General features: G+C 39.6%; 2 protein-coding genes across 3 annotated transcripts; both read right to left on the bottom strand.

Annotated features, from left to right (window-relative positions):
- Nucleotides 1-998: 998 nt before the first annotated feature.
- cart1 (cocaine- and amphetamine-regulated transcript 1) lies at nt 999-3321 on the bottom strand. Its single transcript, XM_056758090.1, has 3 exons — nt 2693-3321; nt 2513-2596; nt 999-1237 (listed from the first exon to the last, which is right to left on the bottom strand). The coding sequence occupies exons 1-3, from the start codon at nt 2819-2821 to the stop codon at nt 1130-1132; spliced, it is 321 nt and encodes a 106-aa protein (XP_056614068.1). The 5' UTR covers nt 2822-3321; the 3' UTR covers nt 999-1129.
- Nucleotides 3322-3463: 142 nt separating this feature from the next.
- kng1 (kininogen 1) lies at nt 3464-17850 on the bottom strand. 2 transcript variants are annotated; one of them, XM_056758087.1, is made up of 8 exons: nt 17809-17850; nt 17418-17729; nt 17186-17302; nt 16206-16278; nt 12349-12515; nt 12074-12178; nt 8856-8948; nt 3464-4071 (listed from the first exon to the last, which is right to left on the bottom strand). In XM_056758087.1, the coding sequence occupies exons 1-8, from the start codon at nt 17833-17835 to the stop codon at nt 3823-3825; spliced, it is 1143 nt and encodes a 380-aa protein (XP_056614065.1). In that variant the 5' UTR covers nt 17836-17850; the 3' UTR covers nt 3464-3822. The 2 variants fall into 2 exon arrangements, with proteins under 2 accessions (XP_056614065.1, XP_056614066.1); XM_056758088.1 differs by lacking the exons at nt 3464-4071; nt 8856-8948 and adding an exon at nt 8996-10938.
- Between the last annotated feature and the right edge of the window lie 951 nt (nt 17851-18801).

Below are 18801 nucleotides of genomic sequence, written 5' to 3'. Positions count from 1 at the left end.
GGTCAGTCTTACACTGACAGTGAGTGATTCAATAGAACTTAACTACTACGGGCAAAACAAACAACAACATATTTGTTTGTTTTTGAACCAAAACGTATTAAGTATTTCCCAATATTTATTTAACCGCAAAAAAATCAACTTTTAAACATACGTGTGGGCGTCTGGCAACACATTTGAGTGATGAATCGAACAGTCCTGTTGAATGCGATGCTCGAACGAACCGATTCTTTTAAATGAATCTGAATATAAATGATGCGTAAATGGAAACACCAATCCTTAAATGTTAGAGGTGGGGATTAGTGATGGACGTCATTTGTGTCCAATACGTTTAAACACATAGTAAAACATTATTCCTTAGTCTTTGAACAAAGCTACCAATAGTCTATTTAAAAATATTTAATTTGGAGGAAAAATAATAAAACACATAACGTTTTATGTCAGAGTGTTTTAAATCGAATGCTAGTTTTAAACATCTTAAAAAAACGTTTAATAGCCTATAGTTTCCCACAATTATATGAAGCCCACAATTGATACATTTTTCAATAATAGAAATGGTCTATTATAGTTGCTACTGACCCCCAAGTCGTTTTAAAGCTGGATGGATATCTTTCTTTAAGCACAAAGTTTATATATATACAAATACAGGATTTAATATCCTGAATTTGCAGTTCATGGCGAGTTCTTAACACCTAACAAAGAAAAAAAAAAAAGTTCAACACAATGCGTAATATTTAATAATAGAATAAATATTTATGTAAGCAAATTTAAAGCATAATCATGCCAGGCTCCATTTTATCAATGTAAGTAAATATATATTTTTTCATTTATATGTGACTTTATTCAAGAGACATTTGTATGAAAAAACAATTGCGTCACCTGGTGGCCATTAAACCACAAGATCTCAGTAAATAGTCCTGCTTGTTTTATATGATACATGATGTTTGTACAATCATTTTTTAAACTTTTGACTCATGTCGAAAATCAATAACAGAGACATATACAAAACTGCATGCATTTATTTGATGTGGCTTTTCATTTTGATGAGATAGGCTATTTGTTACAACAGTGACATGAAATAAACATTACTAGCATATCATTTATGGTAAAATCCTGAAGTGTCACACTTGCTTTACAAACACTTGAGAATGGCGAAACTGCAGGTGGTTCCTCCTGGACAGCTGCACAGCTTCCCAAAACGTGCACCTTTCCGAACTGCACACTGCTCACCTGCGTCACACTAAATACATTAGAGAGACTACATTAAACGCATACTTTTATAAAAGCACATTAAAACCCTTTTTAGTGCTATTTAATGTTTCATCTTACTTTAGTTTTTGAACATAAAGCACTGAGAAACACAGCACACACAATCAGTAGGCTACCTGGTATGTTATTGCTTTAGCCACCTTGACACGTCTAATATGTTTGTTTCTGGTTCTGCCCAGTGTTCGGTCGCTGCGTTGGATTGGTTGGCGTTAGCATGGAGGCATGGTTTAATGCGGATTGCTCAATGTGTCGCTTATGAGGGACAACTGTGGTTGTTTCTTTTTTGTATTAGCCTACTGCTCTTGCTCCGAGGACTTTTTGGACAGATAATTGCATGGACAGAGTATTTGTACAGAATAATTTCTCACGTTGGATATGTTTTGACCCTGTAGCATTATTGTTTTTGATGTTTGATATGTATGTTGTGTTATGTCTTGTTTTTTTTCTTCTGTGTTACTTGTGTTTATGTTGTTATTTTTTAAAGCGCTTTGAGCCCTGGAAAAGCGGCATAGCCTATAGCAGTGGTTCTCAACTCTGGCCCGCGAGATCCATTTTCATGCAGAGTTTAGCCCCAACTCTGATAAAACAACTGAAGAGGCTAATCAGTGACTTCAGGAACAGACGCCTTCAATTTAATGTTGGGCTGCGCAGATTGTTTGGCATATCGTATTAAAGTACCGCGAGAGCAATTCAAATGCGTCCCGAGCAATCTGCACTTTAATCGCTCTCGCGGCAGGAAAATGGATCTCGCGGGCCAGAGTTGAGAACTACTGGCCTATAGGCAAAATTAAACATTATTGTTATATGTACATAATACATTTTCATGTCTAACTTAGTATATATGACAATGTATTAAACTCTAATTTTCAAAAGCTGGAAACATAATAGTTCTGTTACAGTATTACTTTAGCGGTTTTTACTTCGAACTGAAAATAACCATGGTATTAATAACCATGATTAAAGATGCCATATTACTATTACATTTTTAAATTGTAATAAACTAAGCTAGACTGTATTTAGGTTTATTTGAAATGAAAACTTGAAGAGAATCTTTAATAGGAAAAAAATTAAAAATGTTCTCATTCCAACTTCAATTATTTATATAATCAAGAAATAATAGGTAAATAACTATAATACGTAAACTATAAATCAACACACTACAACACAAGCACATTCATTTTGACTTTTTGTTTAAGATGACTACTGAAAAGTCTATCCAATGGTTTTATTGGTGAAGTCAACTTACCAAGGGAACCCAACCAAACTTTTTCTCTGCGATGGGAATCTGTTTGTTTTTCAGTTTTTCAAGAACCTCCTGAAGAGCTTCGATCTATAAAAATGTTTCTTTTCATTTATTTATTCCATTCATTTTAAAATCACTAACAGATATTCTAAGAAATCAAAATTTAATTTAAAGATGCCTTACCAGTTCTTTTTCTTCTTGAGCCTTCATGTTATCTTCTAGCGAGCGGACCTCTAGAAAATCATCACAGCCAACAAGCAACATAAAGATGGAGCATGTAAGAGTTAGTAGAATGATCCGATCTTTAACCATTATGTGGAGAACCAGGACTTTTTTTGGACAGACTTGTTACTGTGTTCACCTCTTCTAAAAAGTACTAGAGGAGGACAATCCTAACCGTTTATATAATCTTTGTGCAATCACATAAATTAGTTGAAAATGCATCAAAAAGAAAAATGTTGTAGATGACCTTGCAGCACCTCCAAGCGCAATGTAAACAATCAGCTGTCTGTCACAGTAGCTCCATCCACCTAACACCGTCATCATGATGAGTCACACATTTGACCCATGAACCTCAAACATTAAACCATTCATGTACACATAACCTCATCTTTGATTATAATTACCTATTTTGTTTTATTTCCGGGGACTATCATTTCATTACTGGAACATCTATGACAGCAATTTTAGTCAGGAAGGCTGGGTGGAAGTAATTTCCAAATATGTTGGTTTAATGTTTCATGGGGTTTAGGTAAAATCTTTGACAGCCTGGACAAAAAAATTGTAAAAGCATCTCACATTAAACAATATTGTAACCAGTTAGAAATTATTCCAAAGCAATTAAAATGTCTTGTTTCTGTAAATAAAAACACGACAATCATGCTACTTTTGATGCATCTCTTTTTCATAAAATGGATAAGATGTTTTCCCTAAAAGAAAGAAAGCCAGCCAGGGTTAACAATTTGATTTTGGATCTTCTTTATTTTAATACGAAACAACTTGCACTAAAAATTAAAAGAATAATGGAGGTTGTGTAGATAAGGTGCTTTTTCATATTTAAAGGAATTAATTTTTTTTGAAAATACCATGGTTTTGGATTCAATTCTGGCACAGCCATCACCCATTACTAGCTGCTGCCACTAATTGCTGTTCATGTTTTTCTCTACCCATCACAAGTGTCACACTCAATTCAAACATCATACAGAAAAAGTTATAAGAATGTTAAAGGTATTTCTTCATTCTACATTTTTCCCTTTATTTTAGATTATGCATTTGAAAACAAAGACCTAAAGTCATAATGGTTAGCTGATTGGTTAATTTAACAAGTGTTGATCAGTAAAAACAGTGTCTGTTGCAGTTCCGTTTGTCTGTGTGGGTCGTGTACTGTTTACTGGAGCAGTGTTGTCAAAAATGGGCCTGAACTCTTTCCAGGGTTTAGTGGGACAGTTCAGTGTAGATGCTCTAATGTTTTCCTTGGATTTTTCTGAGGATTGTCTGGTCAAGGGTTTTGTAAAGGTCCTCAATGGTGACCAGCCTGTCGGCCGTTTAATTCTTGTAAAAGACTGAAAGAGTACATAAAAAGGTTTTATATATGATTATGTTTATATATACAGGGCCGATCCTTTCTGTACGCAGACTATGCAGGTTGCGTACGATTCTCTGCAACACCAGGGGGCCCCTTGAGTACCGAATGAAGAATACTTTAATGTAAACAAGATACTATTTTTATAACTTGCGGATTGAACTTTACAGGAATCATTTGGAAATTGTTTTTTTAATCCACATTTATTTAATTACTTTACTCGGTCTAATACATCATGTAGTGCGCGGCAGCTAATATTGTGCGTGATGTGATTATGCATCTTTACATATGGTCATGGCTTAAAAGGGGTCATTCTTTGAATTTTCAAACTTTAGTCATTGTGTAATGTTGCTTTTTATGCATAAACAATACCTACAAGATGATAAAGCTCAAAGTTCAATGCCGAGCGAGATATTGTTTTTAACAGAATTAACTTTTCGAGGACTACAGAGAACAGCTGGAATCGGACTACAGCCCTTCACTTCCCGGGTAAATTATGTCACTATTTCGAGTTTTGGAAAAACCTCCGCCCAAAGGTATACGCCCAAAAAGGGGCGAGGCCTTTCTTAGAGAAGAGGAAGAGCCGCTGGAGTAATGTTTGGTTACCGTTTGACTGAGATGACTGCTTTGTTACTTTTTCTTTAATCATAGTCCTACAGCTGGTAATAAGAATTCAGCTACACACATCTTAAGACTGATTGGGACTCCAGGTCAACCGAGAGAATGGCAAGCTCTCCCCAGTGCAGAGCATCCTCTTTCTCGGTATGGAACTCAACTCTGTCATGTCAACTGTACCCGCGCCCAGCTGGTGTTGAACTGCCTGGAAAATTTCAGGCAGACAGCGGTCCCCCTGAAAAAATTCAGAGGTTCCTGGGCACATGGCGTCCTCGCCGGGTAATACCCCTCGGGTTGATGCACATGAGACCGCTTCAGAGTCAAGTTTCGAGGAGAGCGTGGAACACCGGCAGCAGGCACATGGAGATGACGCCCTGCTTCCGACGCACCATAACCCCTGGTCTTCCATAACTTTTCGACGGACTAAGGTCCCTATGGGCAGGTTACGAGGCAAGTCGTGGTGACGACGGACCCCTCCCTGCAGGGGTGCGTTGCAGTGTGTAACGGGCACGCAGTCAGGGCGTTGGACGTTGGCTGTGCTACTTGCACTGGCTGCGGCCACTCGTGCTGGACAGCACTATAGCTGTAGCGTACATCAGATCGTCAGGGTGGCGTTCGCTCACAGCAGCTAACAAAACTTGCTCGACGCCTCCTCTGGTGGATTCAACAGGGGACCCGTTCCCTGCGGGCCACACACCCCGGGCAAACTGAACTGGACAGACGAGGCACTCCATCGTCAGTTTTACACTCCTGGCAACCCATGAGCTTCCCCAGGTGGACCTCCACCTCGCGGATAACTACTCAGTCCGCACGTTCCATGCGTTCTCATCCAAGGATGAGACCATACCTATATCCACCATATTCCTCCCCACGGGTAGCAGGTGGCCTCTGCAGCGCATCCCTAATTAAGGAAGTTGCGCTTACCCGGTGTAAACCCGAGCCGGACAGCCTCTCGCCAGTAGAGAGCTATGGCCTCCGTCCGTGAAAGGTTACCAGTCAGGGCTGTACCCATCTTTCTCCAAGAAAGCTATGGAACCCCCCAACCACCACACTGGAAGGTTACAGTTTTGCGAAAGCATCGAGCTGACACGCCCAGGCCTGTTACCGTCGCTTCGCTAGAGATTGTGACGCGATACAGTGTTGTGGCATTTTCCATAGGCAACCCCATCTGTCGTTCTCGACACGTCATAACGTCTTAAGACCGACAGAAAGGGAACGACTTGGTTACGTATGTAACCTCAGTTTCCTGATGGAGGGAACGAGACATTGTGTCCAGTGGTGTAGTCGGGGCCATACGCACGCATACGCCCTATGCTTACTTTTTACACAGCGCTATTTGCGTATTACGACTTCTAAAGATCTATTAGCGTATACCCACTTGTTCTCCTGCTTAACGTCTCCAAGCTGCTTTTGTGGTTGCTTTCCCATTAACCGTATCGCGTTCAAAATTCAGTCATACAATTGGTGCATTTCTTAGGAAAGTGGCCGACAGCCACGCCAAGCGCATCATCTTCAGTGTTGGCAACTCGCCTGCGAGGCGCTCATCCCGTCAATGACTGATAGAGTCCCGCTGATGCCGTCCGCTAATATTGATAAAACTGCTCACTTTTAGTCAAAGCTGGTTTAAAGGGCGCTCACCAGCAGTGGCTCCTCTCATCTGTCATTGACACTGAATTCACAGGTTCTCTTGCGCTGCTTTATCTCTTTACGATATTGCAGTGCATCGCAATGGCATCTTTGGTATCTGTCACAACTTTTAATACTAATTTTCTTTAAATGACACATGATGAAATGAAACAAAGCACTTACATAGCCGTACTGTTAAAAGTCAGAATCCTTACATTTTCTATGTATCCTCGTTCCCATTAAAGTCATTGTGAACCTACTTGTTACGTTTATTCTACATTTCAAATTTTACCACAACCTTAACTTTATACATTAATATCTTCCCCTTAAATTATTAACAAGCATTGACACAGAGATCGCAGTGATGACAAAGTTACATCTCTATTCTGTAAAATCTTGAATATGTTTTTACGTATTCTTGTATATGTGATGCGTTACAAAGATAAGATGCTTTGTAAAAAATATTGTATTGTGGTCGACAGTACTGGCATAGACCTGTTATTTCCAACCTTATTTTTTTCCATTTCTATAACTTCATATTCAAAGCATAAGCGAAGAATAATGCATAAATATTTAACTGAAAAAATTGTCATATATTACTAGAAAAACAAATCTAACAAACACACTGACCCCTGTCTTTTGGCCATGTGTGTTCGGGGTTATCGTTGTATAGTTTAGTACAGCACTTTTTTTGTTGGGACTACACCACTGGTTGTGTCCCTTATGCCACAAACACGTATCGTATTCTGCTGCAGTCGTGAGAGGCTCTCAGGCTCTTCAGAACAAGAGTTAAATGTATGCTACACGCCGGCTTCGTTTTATACCGGACATCCGGGGGCGGAGACCGGCATGCAAATTTCATTCGCCAAATTTCATTGGCCTTTTCTATAGTAGTCAGAGTTGATTGGTTCTCAAGGGCGAACCCCATCTGTAATTCTCGACACAACATCTCGTTCCCTCCAACAGGGAACTGAGGTTACATACGTAACCAAGACGAGATTGTGTGTGTGTGTGCGTGCAAACCTCCAAATCACTTCTATGAAACGTACTTTGAAGTCCTGCTTGCAAATGTCTCCTAGACAATCTGCTTGTTTTATTGTCCAACTAGGGTCCAGTACAAAAAGGTGAAACTAACGCTTCTGTTACTAGTGTTAACACCCGGTTTCATCCAAGCGGTCCGGTGTCATTTCCCTCTCATATAGTAGGAAAAATTGCGATCTCTAACAAAGATTGACGTAGTCACATTCACTAGCAGACCTCCGTTAAAAGCCAAAGCCTCTAAATACACAGGCACTGAGAGGGGGACCGACCAATCACAACAGCCTAAGAAGCGTAAGCTTGTCAATATGGTATAGGTGGGACATCTTCAGACACATGCTCTAAGCGGGGAACCAATCACGACAGGCCTGGTCAGCTTTACCAAACAGAGCGTTTCAGAAGGAAACTATATTAACTTATACTTTATATAAACCGGAAATAATCCAGTCGTTTTGTGAGAAGAGGGACAGCAGTGAACAATAGACTTGAAATATGTGAAATATAAAGTGTTTTTTGAAACTAGAAACATGAACATCGACTCTTAAAAACCCCAAAAAAACCCTGTAAAACAGAGCTATCCCTCCGATTGTGGAAAAAACTCCAACAACGCGATGCAAAAGAACAAGAAGGCATGTGATTTTGTACTATTTTCAAAGTCTTGTTCAGTTTTGCAAAATTGTGCAAGTACAGATTTACAAATTCAGTATTTATCCACTGGCATAAAGTTGGTTTGACGTTGGGCGTTCGATACTCTGAATTTAGGGACCGTCTCCAAAGTAACATAGGCAACACATTAATAAACACGTTTCTATCTTCAATAGCAATTAAAGGGAATGACTAACAGATTTATATTTTTATATTTATTACAATAAACTGTCAAATAATATGCAAATATTGCTGTGTATTTCACTACCGTATTGATTCATACACAAAATAACTTCCAGTCACAAAACCAACTGTACAGAGTTCATGTGAATGTCAGCTATAATGCAAATCACCGTATTCGTTTGCCCATGATAAAATGTAATTTTTGTGTCATCGCATTTAGAGAATTATTGATATGATTTCGTATGATAAGCTTTCTTGAGTAAACTATATTTATCATGTTTTATTTTTGCTAATCACACATTTGCTTAATAAAACACAACGCATTTGTATGTAAACGTTTTTTACAGCTGTCTTAATTGATTTATTATTTTTAATTTCTTATAGTTTACAGTTATGTTTATCTAAATTAACTAGGACAAGCACCACCACAAAGGTTTGCTTAGGGCCCCCAGTCGTCTAGGATCGGCACTATATATATATATATATATATATATATACACACACAGTATAAATATATTCAGTATATAACAATTTGTCTGAAGTTGTTAGATACATTTTCATTTTTATCTTTTGTTGTTGTTAGATGTTTTCCTGCTGTCCACAAATAAAACAGAAGAGACATGATAATTTGTTATGAACGCTGATTGCCTTGCTTACCTTCAGAAAACCTGGAGCACATTCCGCATACACTTCTGGGACCTCGTGTCTCCAAGGGGCCACATCCACAGTAGAGTTACACTGCATAAACTCCTAAATATCATTCATGTTAAGTGTGAAGTTTAGTACTGATTCAAGGATGACAAGTATATTTTCCCTTTATTCGTCAATAGAAATAACTTTTTAAAACAGTTTTTATAATCCATTAAATGTTTTCCATAAACTTTACCAGGCTGGATTATTGAAAAGGTAATAGTTTAAAACGTATACCTTGTACAATACAGAAAATGTTTCTTTTAGCAATTCCAAACATAATATTGAACTATTTTACATTTTTTAAGATTGCAATGTGGTCTTTTGAGGTTTTTGGCCTTTTAAAGGGTCGATCACACAGAACGAGTCTTTTACTGTAAACTTGTCCACACCGGGACGATAATCACACGCATTTATCGTCGATGTTTAAAGCCTCGTGACTATACAAAGGGCGCCCTTGTAGGTGTTCACACCGACGTGCTAAACGGCAGGCATAAAAGCTTCTTTTGATTTCAAAAGCCTCTGGCTTGTTTTTTTGTTTGACACGTCATGTTAAAAACTGGTCGAGATTGGTGCTTTTGTTCACATGCCTGGAGCTGCTGAAGTTACAGTAAACACTACTTAGTGGTGTATTGTATTTCGGGGAAAACTATTAATTTGATCACAGTAAAATACGTATAATTAAGGGTGATTAACTACACCTATTTAATACACTTTAAACCTGATGCAGTAGACCTAATAATAGCGACAAACTAAATGCACTCGTCCAGCGAATGATCAGCAGATCGTATATCAAATCTAAGAAATATTACTTTCCTGGCCTTGGAAACATAACACTCTGATTGTAGTACAGTACCGCTCCAGAAATTATAACGAAATCAAGCAGTTTAAGTGACGTTAATATGTGATAAAGAAACACAGCAACAATTTGAGCGTTATACACCACTATAGGGAAAACAAACCGACACACTAAGAAATAACAAACGCTAACAAACAAACATGAAATGTAAAAGCAGTAAAGAAATGGAAGAAAAAGACAAAGCAAAGAGTGGCTGTATTACAAACAGCTATTCACATCTGCATGAACCATCGAGGACAGTCTCCTTGTAAAAAGGGGTTACGGCTTAAACGCAGCTGTTTAGAATATAGTTTCTATACTTGCATTGGTTTCCTTTGAGTGTGCTTGGACAAGGTTTTGTGCCCGTGGAAAAGTGTTCTCAGAGTCCTGATGGTTTCAAAGCAAGCGGGTGAGTCCGTCAGCTTCTTTCTTAGAGCCGGGATTGGCTGACGAAGGTAGGACGAAGTTAGCCGTAGTAGCTGCTGGAAGAAAAGCTGTCTCCGAAGAGAGAGAGACAGGTCTCAGGAGGTGTTCTTGAACGGGAACACACGGAAGAGCCTCGATTGCTCCGTTTATGGATGTTTTAAGCCTGAGGGGTTCACGCCCCTCCAAGGTGGGCGATCCAATGCGATGAGATGATTTAATCATGTTTCTTTGTTTCGCTTATTAGCTCATTTGCATTTAGGATCACTTAGGAGTTTGGCGCTGTAAAACTCTTAGAATGACATAAAAGGATATACATCATCTTTCAAGGAATGAAGAGAGAAACATTTAGATGTAAAACATGCCAGGATTATAAGTACATTGACCTGAAGTTTGTACAAGAATGAAAATATAAGCAGAATACAACTAAACACACATGCTTTTGAGGTTATAGGTGAGTCCGAATAACATGGGAACAAACATACAATCTGGAGATATAGAGGTATATCCATTTAGAACATTCTTTTGTGGATAAGGAGAAAAGACAAACAATTTCAAGAGGAATGAAACTATTTGGCGCCATATGGTGTACTCCATGGGGGAGCACTCCATCCTCGTCGTAGGGACTCCTTTGAAGTCTAAGGTTGGGCGTTAGAATCAATCCTGACCAAATGGAGGATGCTTAAGAGAGGGCAGTTGGATCAGACTTGCTGGTGCCGGTGAGACTCCTGCTGTGAGGTCAGGGTGTTTTACGATGCCCCAAATGCTCACCTTTGGTCTGGCCAGATCCTACAGTGGCGCAAAAGCACAAAACGGTCTTGTCGAGCACACATTGACAAAGAGGAAGATGAATTCTTCTTCTGTGTGACAAGTGAGTGTCAGAAGCATAAAGTTGTGCAGCGCTACCTTGTGTATCGGGATATTTCTGTTTTTCATTAATCGGCATCTATGTCATGGAGTGAATTTGCACGTTCACTTGGCTCATCACAAGTGAAAATCGTTTGGGTATGATTGCAGAAAAACATCTGGAAATACTGCCGATAAACCATGAAAGAGGAAAGGAGAGGTGGCCTTGTGATGTGGTGACGGAACTTTACAGTTGCTTGAAACGTCCGGAGAATGCAATGATAAAGGAGAAACTTGTTTCAGCTTGTGTTTGGGTAACCAATCAAGGTCAGAGCTAGTGCCCTCTACTTGTACCTTTTTAAGTTTCTGATAATATCTGATAAAATAAAACAGATTTTATTTGAGTGTTTCTAATTTGTAATACTGAGTGCATTCGCATTGTAGTGAGTGTGTGTGTGCAATAGCGTTTTCCCCTCGGGGCTCACCATAGTTGGCAGGGTGGGCATGCGCATTAAGAACTAGAGTGCGGTTGGATTACATGTGCGATCTCCTAATAAACCAGAAGAGTTATGTACCCGACCCAAAGCATCCGTTTCTTATTTTATCTAATGCAAGTTTCAGGCGAACCTACACAAACGGTCGGTTACAATATGACAGCTAACGGCAAGAGCGCTCGCGCTATAATCCTTGACTGACAGGACAGCTGTTTTGGTGGTTACCTAACAAAAACAACCAAAAATGCTGCGCACTGCTCTTTTCAAAGAGTCAACCAAAATAGCAACGCGGCGTGTCTAGCATTTTCAAACATGAAAAGCGCATTCTTTATGATCGCCCTCTAAGACTTAAAGGGACTTGTTAAATAAAACATAATGCAAAGTTGACATGTAAGTGAGCACCATGGTTCAGTGGCCAATACCTATAATATAAAAAATACCATTTATCGGCTGATGTCATGCATGCCTACTATACATTTTGTAGATCTTCAAAACAACTGTGTAATACTTAATTAATACTTAATACTTAATTATATTTTATGTTTTTATTCTAAAAAATGCATCAGATTTAAGAAAACTTTTACCGATCCCTCTGAGTGGCACTCGTCAGTAACAGCTTCGAACTCTGACTTGGTACAGTTACTCTTCTCCATGTAGAACTGCAATTTATACCTAAATCCAGCAACCACCTACATACACCATAGTGAAAAGAAAACATATCACCTTGATTGCAGATCTTGAGGGAAGAGGGGGAAAGCGGACATCATTGCGTAAAATATATTTTTTTAGGCACACTGAGTTGTCTGGGCCCCTGACAGCTCCTCCCAACTTTATGTGAGGCTCTGAAGAATACACTGACCTGTTTTGTTGCTGATGATAATTCCATCAAAATGAAGAAATGTGTGTGATCTAAAATGCTGTTTGCTTTGGTCAAAGAATGCATGAGTGGCTCTTGCAAGTCCTCTTGATTTTTTTGAATATTTTCAGGGCAGCCTAGACAGGGTGCAACCTCAGCAACAATACCAACTGTTGGAGAAAGTGCACAAAGAAGAGAAAAAAAAATGTTTCTGGAAGTTTTAATAAGGAATTAATTTAACCCATCCAAGTGAGCAGCCATTGCTGCAGCGCCTGGGGAATCTTGTCTGCTTTCTTCTCATACTAAAGACCTTTAGTAAAATGGACATTCCCTTTCTGTCGGTCTCTCGACATTGTGTCGAACCAACATTGTATCGAACCGACAGGTATTATTTTGTAAACCACATTTAGTCTTGTTTTTATTTGTCAACAATATTGCATTTTACATTTAAATATAGTCATCGTCACATGACCAGCAATTACGTTGCGTCTCATCTCATTTTCGTCACGTGATAAAGGTTCATTGACGACTATATTTAGTCATAATTTTCGTTGACGAAAGCAACACTGCTTGAGAACCTATCATCTCTGATTGTACTTTTAAAAGACCAATAAACTTGGCGAATGTCATGGCTTGCCTTTCTTCGGCCCTTAAATACGGGTATAAAAGGAAGATGGCGTGCGCATTCATTCACCTTTTTTTCTTCGAACCTGCAAAGCTAATGCTGAGCGAATTATCGCTGAGTACTACTGGATTCTATGACACAGAGCAGTGGATTCGACCTAGGCATTTCAGTAGCGAGTCGAAGGTGTCTATTTGGTGTCTCGAAAATTTCTAAAAGTTGAAATTTCTTACAGCGTGCACTTGTCACCAGGCACGTCTCGCCACTGTAATCTTGGATATAAGCACCTCGTTCTCTAGCATGACTGGCACAATACCTGCATCACATGCCTCGGGTCGGTCGAGCCCAGGACAAGTCTGATGTGGAGATGTCAGCCCTGCTTGCCTGGGTCGGTGCGAGCCTCAGGTTGTAGTGCACTGCACTGCCTTCCTCGCAGCGCTCAAGGCTGGACTGGTCTGGTACCTGGATCCGGAGCACAGTGGCAAGCGCATTCTACCCCGGTACCTGTTTCCTGGAAATGCATGAAGAGCTCTTTAGAGCCCTATTCGGTGCATTCATGGCAAACAAACTCTCTCTGACTTCCCTCGACACCAGAGCAGCTAAGGGCTGCTTCGATGTACCCCAGGTTGAGCGTGCCGTCGCGGTATATTGGTGCTTGCAGATGGTCGCCCCCTGGAGGGACCGACAAAGGCACTCTCCCGAAGGGTGAGAGTTTTTTTCATCTCTGGTGTCGAAAGCTTACACTGCCTCCGCACGTTGTGGCATGGCCATCCTGCAGGCTAAGGCATTGAAGCAGCTGGATGAGGGAAAGCGTGACACAAACCTTGTCTACTCTAGTGGTCCAAAAGCGACACCTTTGGCCTAACCTTGCGCAGATACGAGACGTGGAGGAAGTACGTGGGCAAGGTTGGCTGTTTGGTGACCGTGTCGAAGATTTTTCAGTTTTCGGCGGTGAAGAATCAGACAGTCCACGCCGCGAACCGGCACTCTTCAGTGTTTCCAGGTCCTGGACGCAACTGATCCCCAGCAGCCCCGGCATGTTGCACCTCTTGACCCAGCGCCGACGGAGGTCATCGCGGAGGAGAGCATAGACTCCCTGTCGGCAACCAACCAAGAAGAAGAAACGCTTTTCAGGAGATCTCAAACAGAGATTGGTGCACTTGATCGTGGACGCAATCACTTTGGTGTAACTAGCTCAAGATCTCCCATGCCCACTGGCTGTGAGAGCTTACTCCAACAGAGGTGATGCCTCCTCGTGGGCACTGGGCATCAGGGCGCCTCTCTGGCAGACATCTGCAGAGCTGCGGGTTTGGCTAAACCCAATACATTTGCGAGATTCTACAACCTCTGTGTAGAGCCAATGTCTGCCTGTGTCTTGCACAACAGGTAAGACTTGACGGCTGGCTGGGCGTACGCCTGCGAAGCACCTTCTCCCATTCATCAGGTTAGTCAGTGCGCTAATCCAGCTTCCCTACTTCCTCCACTGGGTGAAGTATAGGCATTCCATCCATCACTAAGCACTTTCGAGTTTCTGAGCTGGGCGGAACGGCTCGTAGTCCAAGCCCAGTATAGGTGAGTTTCCCTCACGAGGTGAACCCCTATACCTGAGCTAGTGCTCCACACGTAGTACCTCCCCCTCCTTCTGTAGTCCTGTCTGATGTTTCCTCACTCTTGGTTCCCCTTTTGGTGAACCTATGACCTCCCCTCGGTGGACTCCACCGCTTCTGTGCACCCCTGGTTGGGTTCCTGCACTACTACTCCCATGAGATCTCCCCACTGGTTAGACCCTGGAGGTTTTCCACCAATTATTTCCCTACGGAAGTGGTCTGCGTAGCATTACCCCTCAGACAAGGGGTAGCGCTTCCCAGTGTTCCTTAGGGTGCTGGGCAGCTATCTCGCCTCTAGAGTAGAAACGACCACTGCCTGTATGGTTGTTAGTAAGAGCCTCTCATCTTGACTCACGCAACTGATGCCTTACTATATAACTGGAAGGTTACGATTTACGGTTACGCTCCTTTGTGACTCGCCCAGGCCAATCAATGTCTATCCACTGGAAGTGTGATGCGGCGCAGTGCCATGGGGTTTCGTATAGGAACCCCATTCTGTCGACACAACGTCGATAGACTGACAGAAAGGGAACGTCTTGGTAACATATGTAACCTCCATTCCCTGACGGAGGGAACAAGACGTTGTGTCCTTCATGCATCAACACTTCGCCGTCCGCTGCAGCGACCGAGAATGGTTCTCAGGTTCCTCAGCCCAAAAGGTGAATGAATGGGCACGCCATCTTCCTTTTATACCCGTATGTACGGGGCGGAGACTGGCATGCCATGCCATTCGCCAAATTCATTGGGCTTTTATAAGTAAAATCAGAGATGATAGGTTCTCAAGTTCATACCCTATTCTGTCGGTTCGACACAACATCTCGTTCCCTCCATTAGGGAACTGAGGTTACATACGTGACCAAGACGTTATATTTAAATATAAATGGCCGTGCAAGGACTTAAGTGGAAGGGTAGTCTTTCCCGTATTGTAATAGTGAATCAAATTAACTAAAATTAATGGATTTTCCAACACAGGGAAAAAACATTTTAGGAGATACTTTATTCTTGTTCACAATAAATTAAAAACAGTAAACATGTAAGATTTGGCTTTTAATTCATCATCAACCTGTCCCAGGTTTATAGTCATATACACCTGGGACGGCTTGAGGGTCATGGCTTATTTTATTTTGAACTGTTCGTTTAGTCAACTACTTACTTTACTCATCATTCAAACACTGATATGTATCGCTGTTTTTATTGTTTGGTTGGCTTGTCTATGTTTTAGATATAAAACAGACCAATTCTCACTATTAACCTGTTGCTTATTAGATGCCTATTTTTAGCATATTTGGCTGTTTATTACTACTTATAAAGCATTTATTCAAGATGACCATATTCTACTTCCCTAATCCAACCTAATACCTAAATCTAACAACTACCTTACTAACTATTAAGAAGCAACACATTAGTAGATTACTGAGGCATAAGTCATAGTTAATTGTTTATTAATACAGAGAATTGGACCTTAACATAAAGTGTGACCATAAAAACTATAACTTATATTACTGTTAACTATAAGTAACTGTACCTAAACAATGGGAAAAAATATCACAACTGATATTATAATTAATGAATTATATAAATGACACCACAACACAGACTATTACTTTTTTGGGAGTCATGGTACAACAAACCTGAACAGTCATGTACGAGTAATTGTTGACCTGCTTCTTTGAAAAGTACTTTTGCCTGACAGGTTCTGAGTACCTGAAGAGACACAAATACATGTATTATCTAAAAATAAGTTAATTTAAGTAAATAGCTTTAAGTAAGTATAACCATAAATTGTTTTGCTAATATGCAATCAAGAGTTCATAGCAGAACTTGTATCTTATTGATATCATAAAATCAAATGCATTTTAGCACAGCTGAAACACTGTACTGACAAATCAGTAACCTGGAAAATGAATTTTATTGAACGTAAACATAAATTGAACATTGTCCAAGTCAACTTGTTTTGTACTGTTGTTGTGTCTTTTGTAGCACCATGCAGTCTATAATTAAATAATTTCAACTCAAATATTTCATGTCCATTTTTATTCAATTTAAGGGATAGTTTGGTAGCGGAGTTATAATACCACGTTTCATTTTACTCCTAAGCGGTAGAATAGGAGTGACTGGGTGTAGACTTTTTGAAGCTCCAAAAAGTGCTTCCATCGGTCAAAGAACTGCTCAACACAGCTCTGTGGTCTTAACAAAGGTCTTGTTAAATGAATCAGAAGCATTTGTTTAATAGACATATCCATAATGATAGCGCTATTAATGTTGATGTCTAGCTTCCGTCTGCATTATCCCCGTCAACAGAAATGGTGGAGGGCCGATGTGGGTTTTTTATGCCCAGTCCAGCAGTGACTCCAATTCTACCGCTTGGAAGTAAAATGATACGTAGTATTATAACTCTGCCTGCATTATTCTTCAAGAAAAGAAAACCAAATTCAGTTAGGATGCCTTGAGGGTGAGTAAAACATCTTACATCTTTATTTGAAGTAAAGTATCCCTTTTAGTAGGGTTCATGTCAACCAGTTACGTCTCATTAAAGTTTCAATTACAGAGTTCTTTTTGTTGTAATGACCAACTAACTGTAAATTATTACATAAATGACCTCATCCTTTACCTTATCCACTTGCTGCAGGTAATTACATTGTTGCCAGACTTTGTCTCCCCCTACAGGACAATCTGTCTCTCTGCTTGTAAACATCACAGAAAAAAACTCCCCCGATTCATTCTGAGCCTGTGAAAAATCATAACACAAAGAAAACCTCAATCTGCAAATCCTAGGTGCTGATGCAAAGCAGGAAAAACTATTAAGTCGTAAAATGTTTTTTACATTCGTGTATTGTACATACCTTTATAGCCTCCTTGATATCATAAAGAGCCAGTTGACTGCCTTCGGTTAATAACTCATTGTACTTGGAAAGAGCTAAATTTACAACATTCTCTACACGTTTATCATCACAAGGAATGGTAGTGTCCGACTGTCCATGTCCGCCAGAGCAGCAAAGCCAAACTAAACCACAAACCAAGATGCTTCTTTCCACCATTGCGCTAGAGTTGTGAATGTCTGGAGTGAGAGGGTTCAGATATCCCTGCTGGACTTCTGTCTGTCTCTCCAATGGGTTACTCATTGTTATATAGCTCAAACCCGTGTCTATCTCCACCTATCCGAACACAGTGGGAATCAGCAGCTGTAATGCAAATGTTTACTCTTTTCAGATGCACTTCACAACACAGGCTTACCTGAATAAATAGACCAAACCGTTTCATGACAGACTGGAATATTGAGAGAATCACAGAATTTGGTAATATAACATGAACTGAGCCTAGATTGCATCTTTATTTTTATATTATGGAAGAAACACAGAGCTTTTTATGTATTTGGCTCAAATGTTTGTAATCAGGCCTGGTCGTTTTTCAAACCATATACAAACAGGAATATTCAGAAAAGCAGTTTCTATTATTATTACTTTAAATAATTAATTTTCATACATTAAACATTAAAATATTTTTGAAGGAGAGTTACAAACAAGCTAAGTACACTGAAATAAAGACAAACATACAATGTTCACCAGTGTTGAGCAAATTGACAAACCAGAGCAGTGTGTATTTAAGGCACACTTTGTCCCCCTACCTTTGACCCATGCAGAGTGTTTTCCAGTCTTTTACATCAACAAAAAATTTAGTATTATATCAAGATAGTATCTACTGATAATTCAATGATATAAAATGAGATCAACTGAGAGTGGGTACATTTATGTAAACTATTTAAAGTAAAATATACAAAGTAAAATAAATCCAGAATATATAAAGTAAAAAACTACTTAAATAATGAGTGTGAATTATCAGTAAAGATTAAAAAAACATTATTATATAAAACAAAAATAAAATGTATGAAACAATTCAAATAAGAATATGAGCAATATGTCACTGATCTAAAACATGAAATGTTTTTGGCATATTTTCATCAAAGATCTACGATATATAGATATATATGTTATAAATGTTTATCAATCAGTTTGGAAAACTTCCAAATATTGTTTAAACAGCCAATGTTCCTTTGAAAAAAAAAAGTTCTGAAACAAAAGCTAAAACGACTTATTAACCTGATACAGCAAAATATATTTAAAACCAATAAGGAGAGCTGATACATTCAGGGTTCAGGCTCAATTCACGTATTGTTTTGTTGTTGCTAGATTTACATCCTCAGGCAAGTTTGTATTAAGTTTAGAAATT

This window comes from Triplophysa dalaica, chromosome 10, assembly GCF_015846415.1.
Source record: "Triplophysa dalaica isolate WHDGS20190420 chromosome 10, ASM1584641v1, whole genome shotgun sequence".
Lineage (NCBI taxonomy): Eukaryota > Metazoa > Chordata > Actinopteri > Cypriniformes > Nemacheilidae > Triplophysa > Triplophysa dalaica.
The sequence above is the reverse complement of the archived record's forward strand: the minus strand, read 5'-3'. Positions and strand labels throughout refer to the sequence as shown.

Excerpts from the sequence above, each read along its gene's own strand:
- cart1 (XM_056758090.1), bottom strand. The coding sequence starts at position 2,821 with ATGGTTAAAGATCGGATCATTCTACTAACTCTTACATGCTCCATCTTT. Across the intron at positions 2,597-2,692 it reads CTCAAGAAGAAAAAGAACTG|ATCGAAGCTCTTCAGGAGGT; the intron begins GTAAGGCATCTT and ends ACATTTTTATAG. Across the intron at positions 1,238-2,512 it reads AGTTTGGTTGGGTTCCCTTG|TGTGACGCAGGTGAGCAGTG; the intron begins GTAAGTTGACTT and ends TAATGTATTTAG.
- kng1 (XM_056758087.1), bottom strand. The coding sequence starts at position 17,835 with ATGAAACGGTTTGGTCTATTTATTCAG. Across the intron at positions 16,279-17,185 it reads ACCTGCAGCAAGTGGATAAG|GTACTCAGAACCTGTCAGGC; the intron begins GTAAAGGATGAG and ends GTGTCTCTTCAG. Across the intron at positions 12,516-16,205 it reads ACTCGTACATGACTGTTCAG|TTGGTATTGTTGCTGAGGTT; the intron begins GTTTGTTGTACC and ends TTTCTCCAACAG.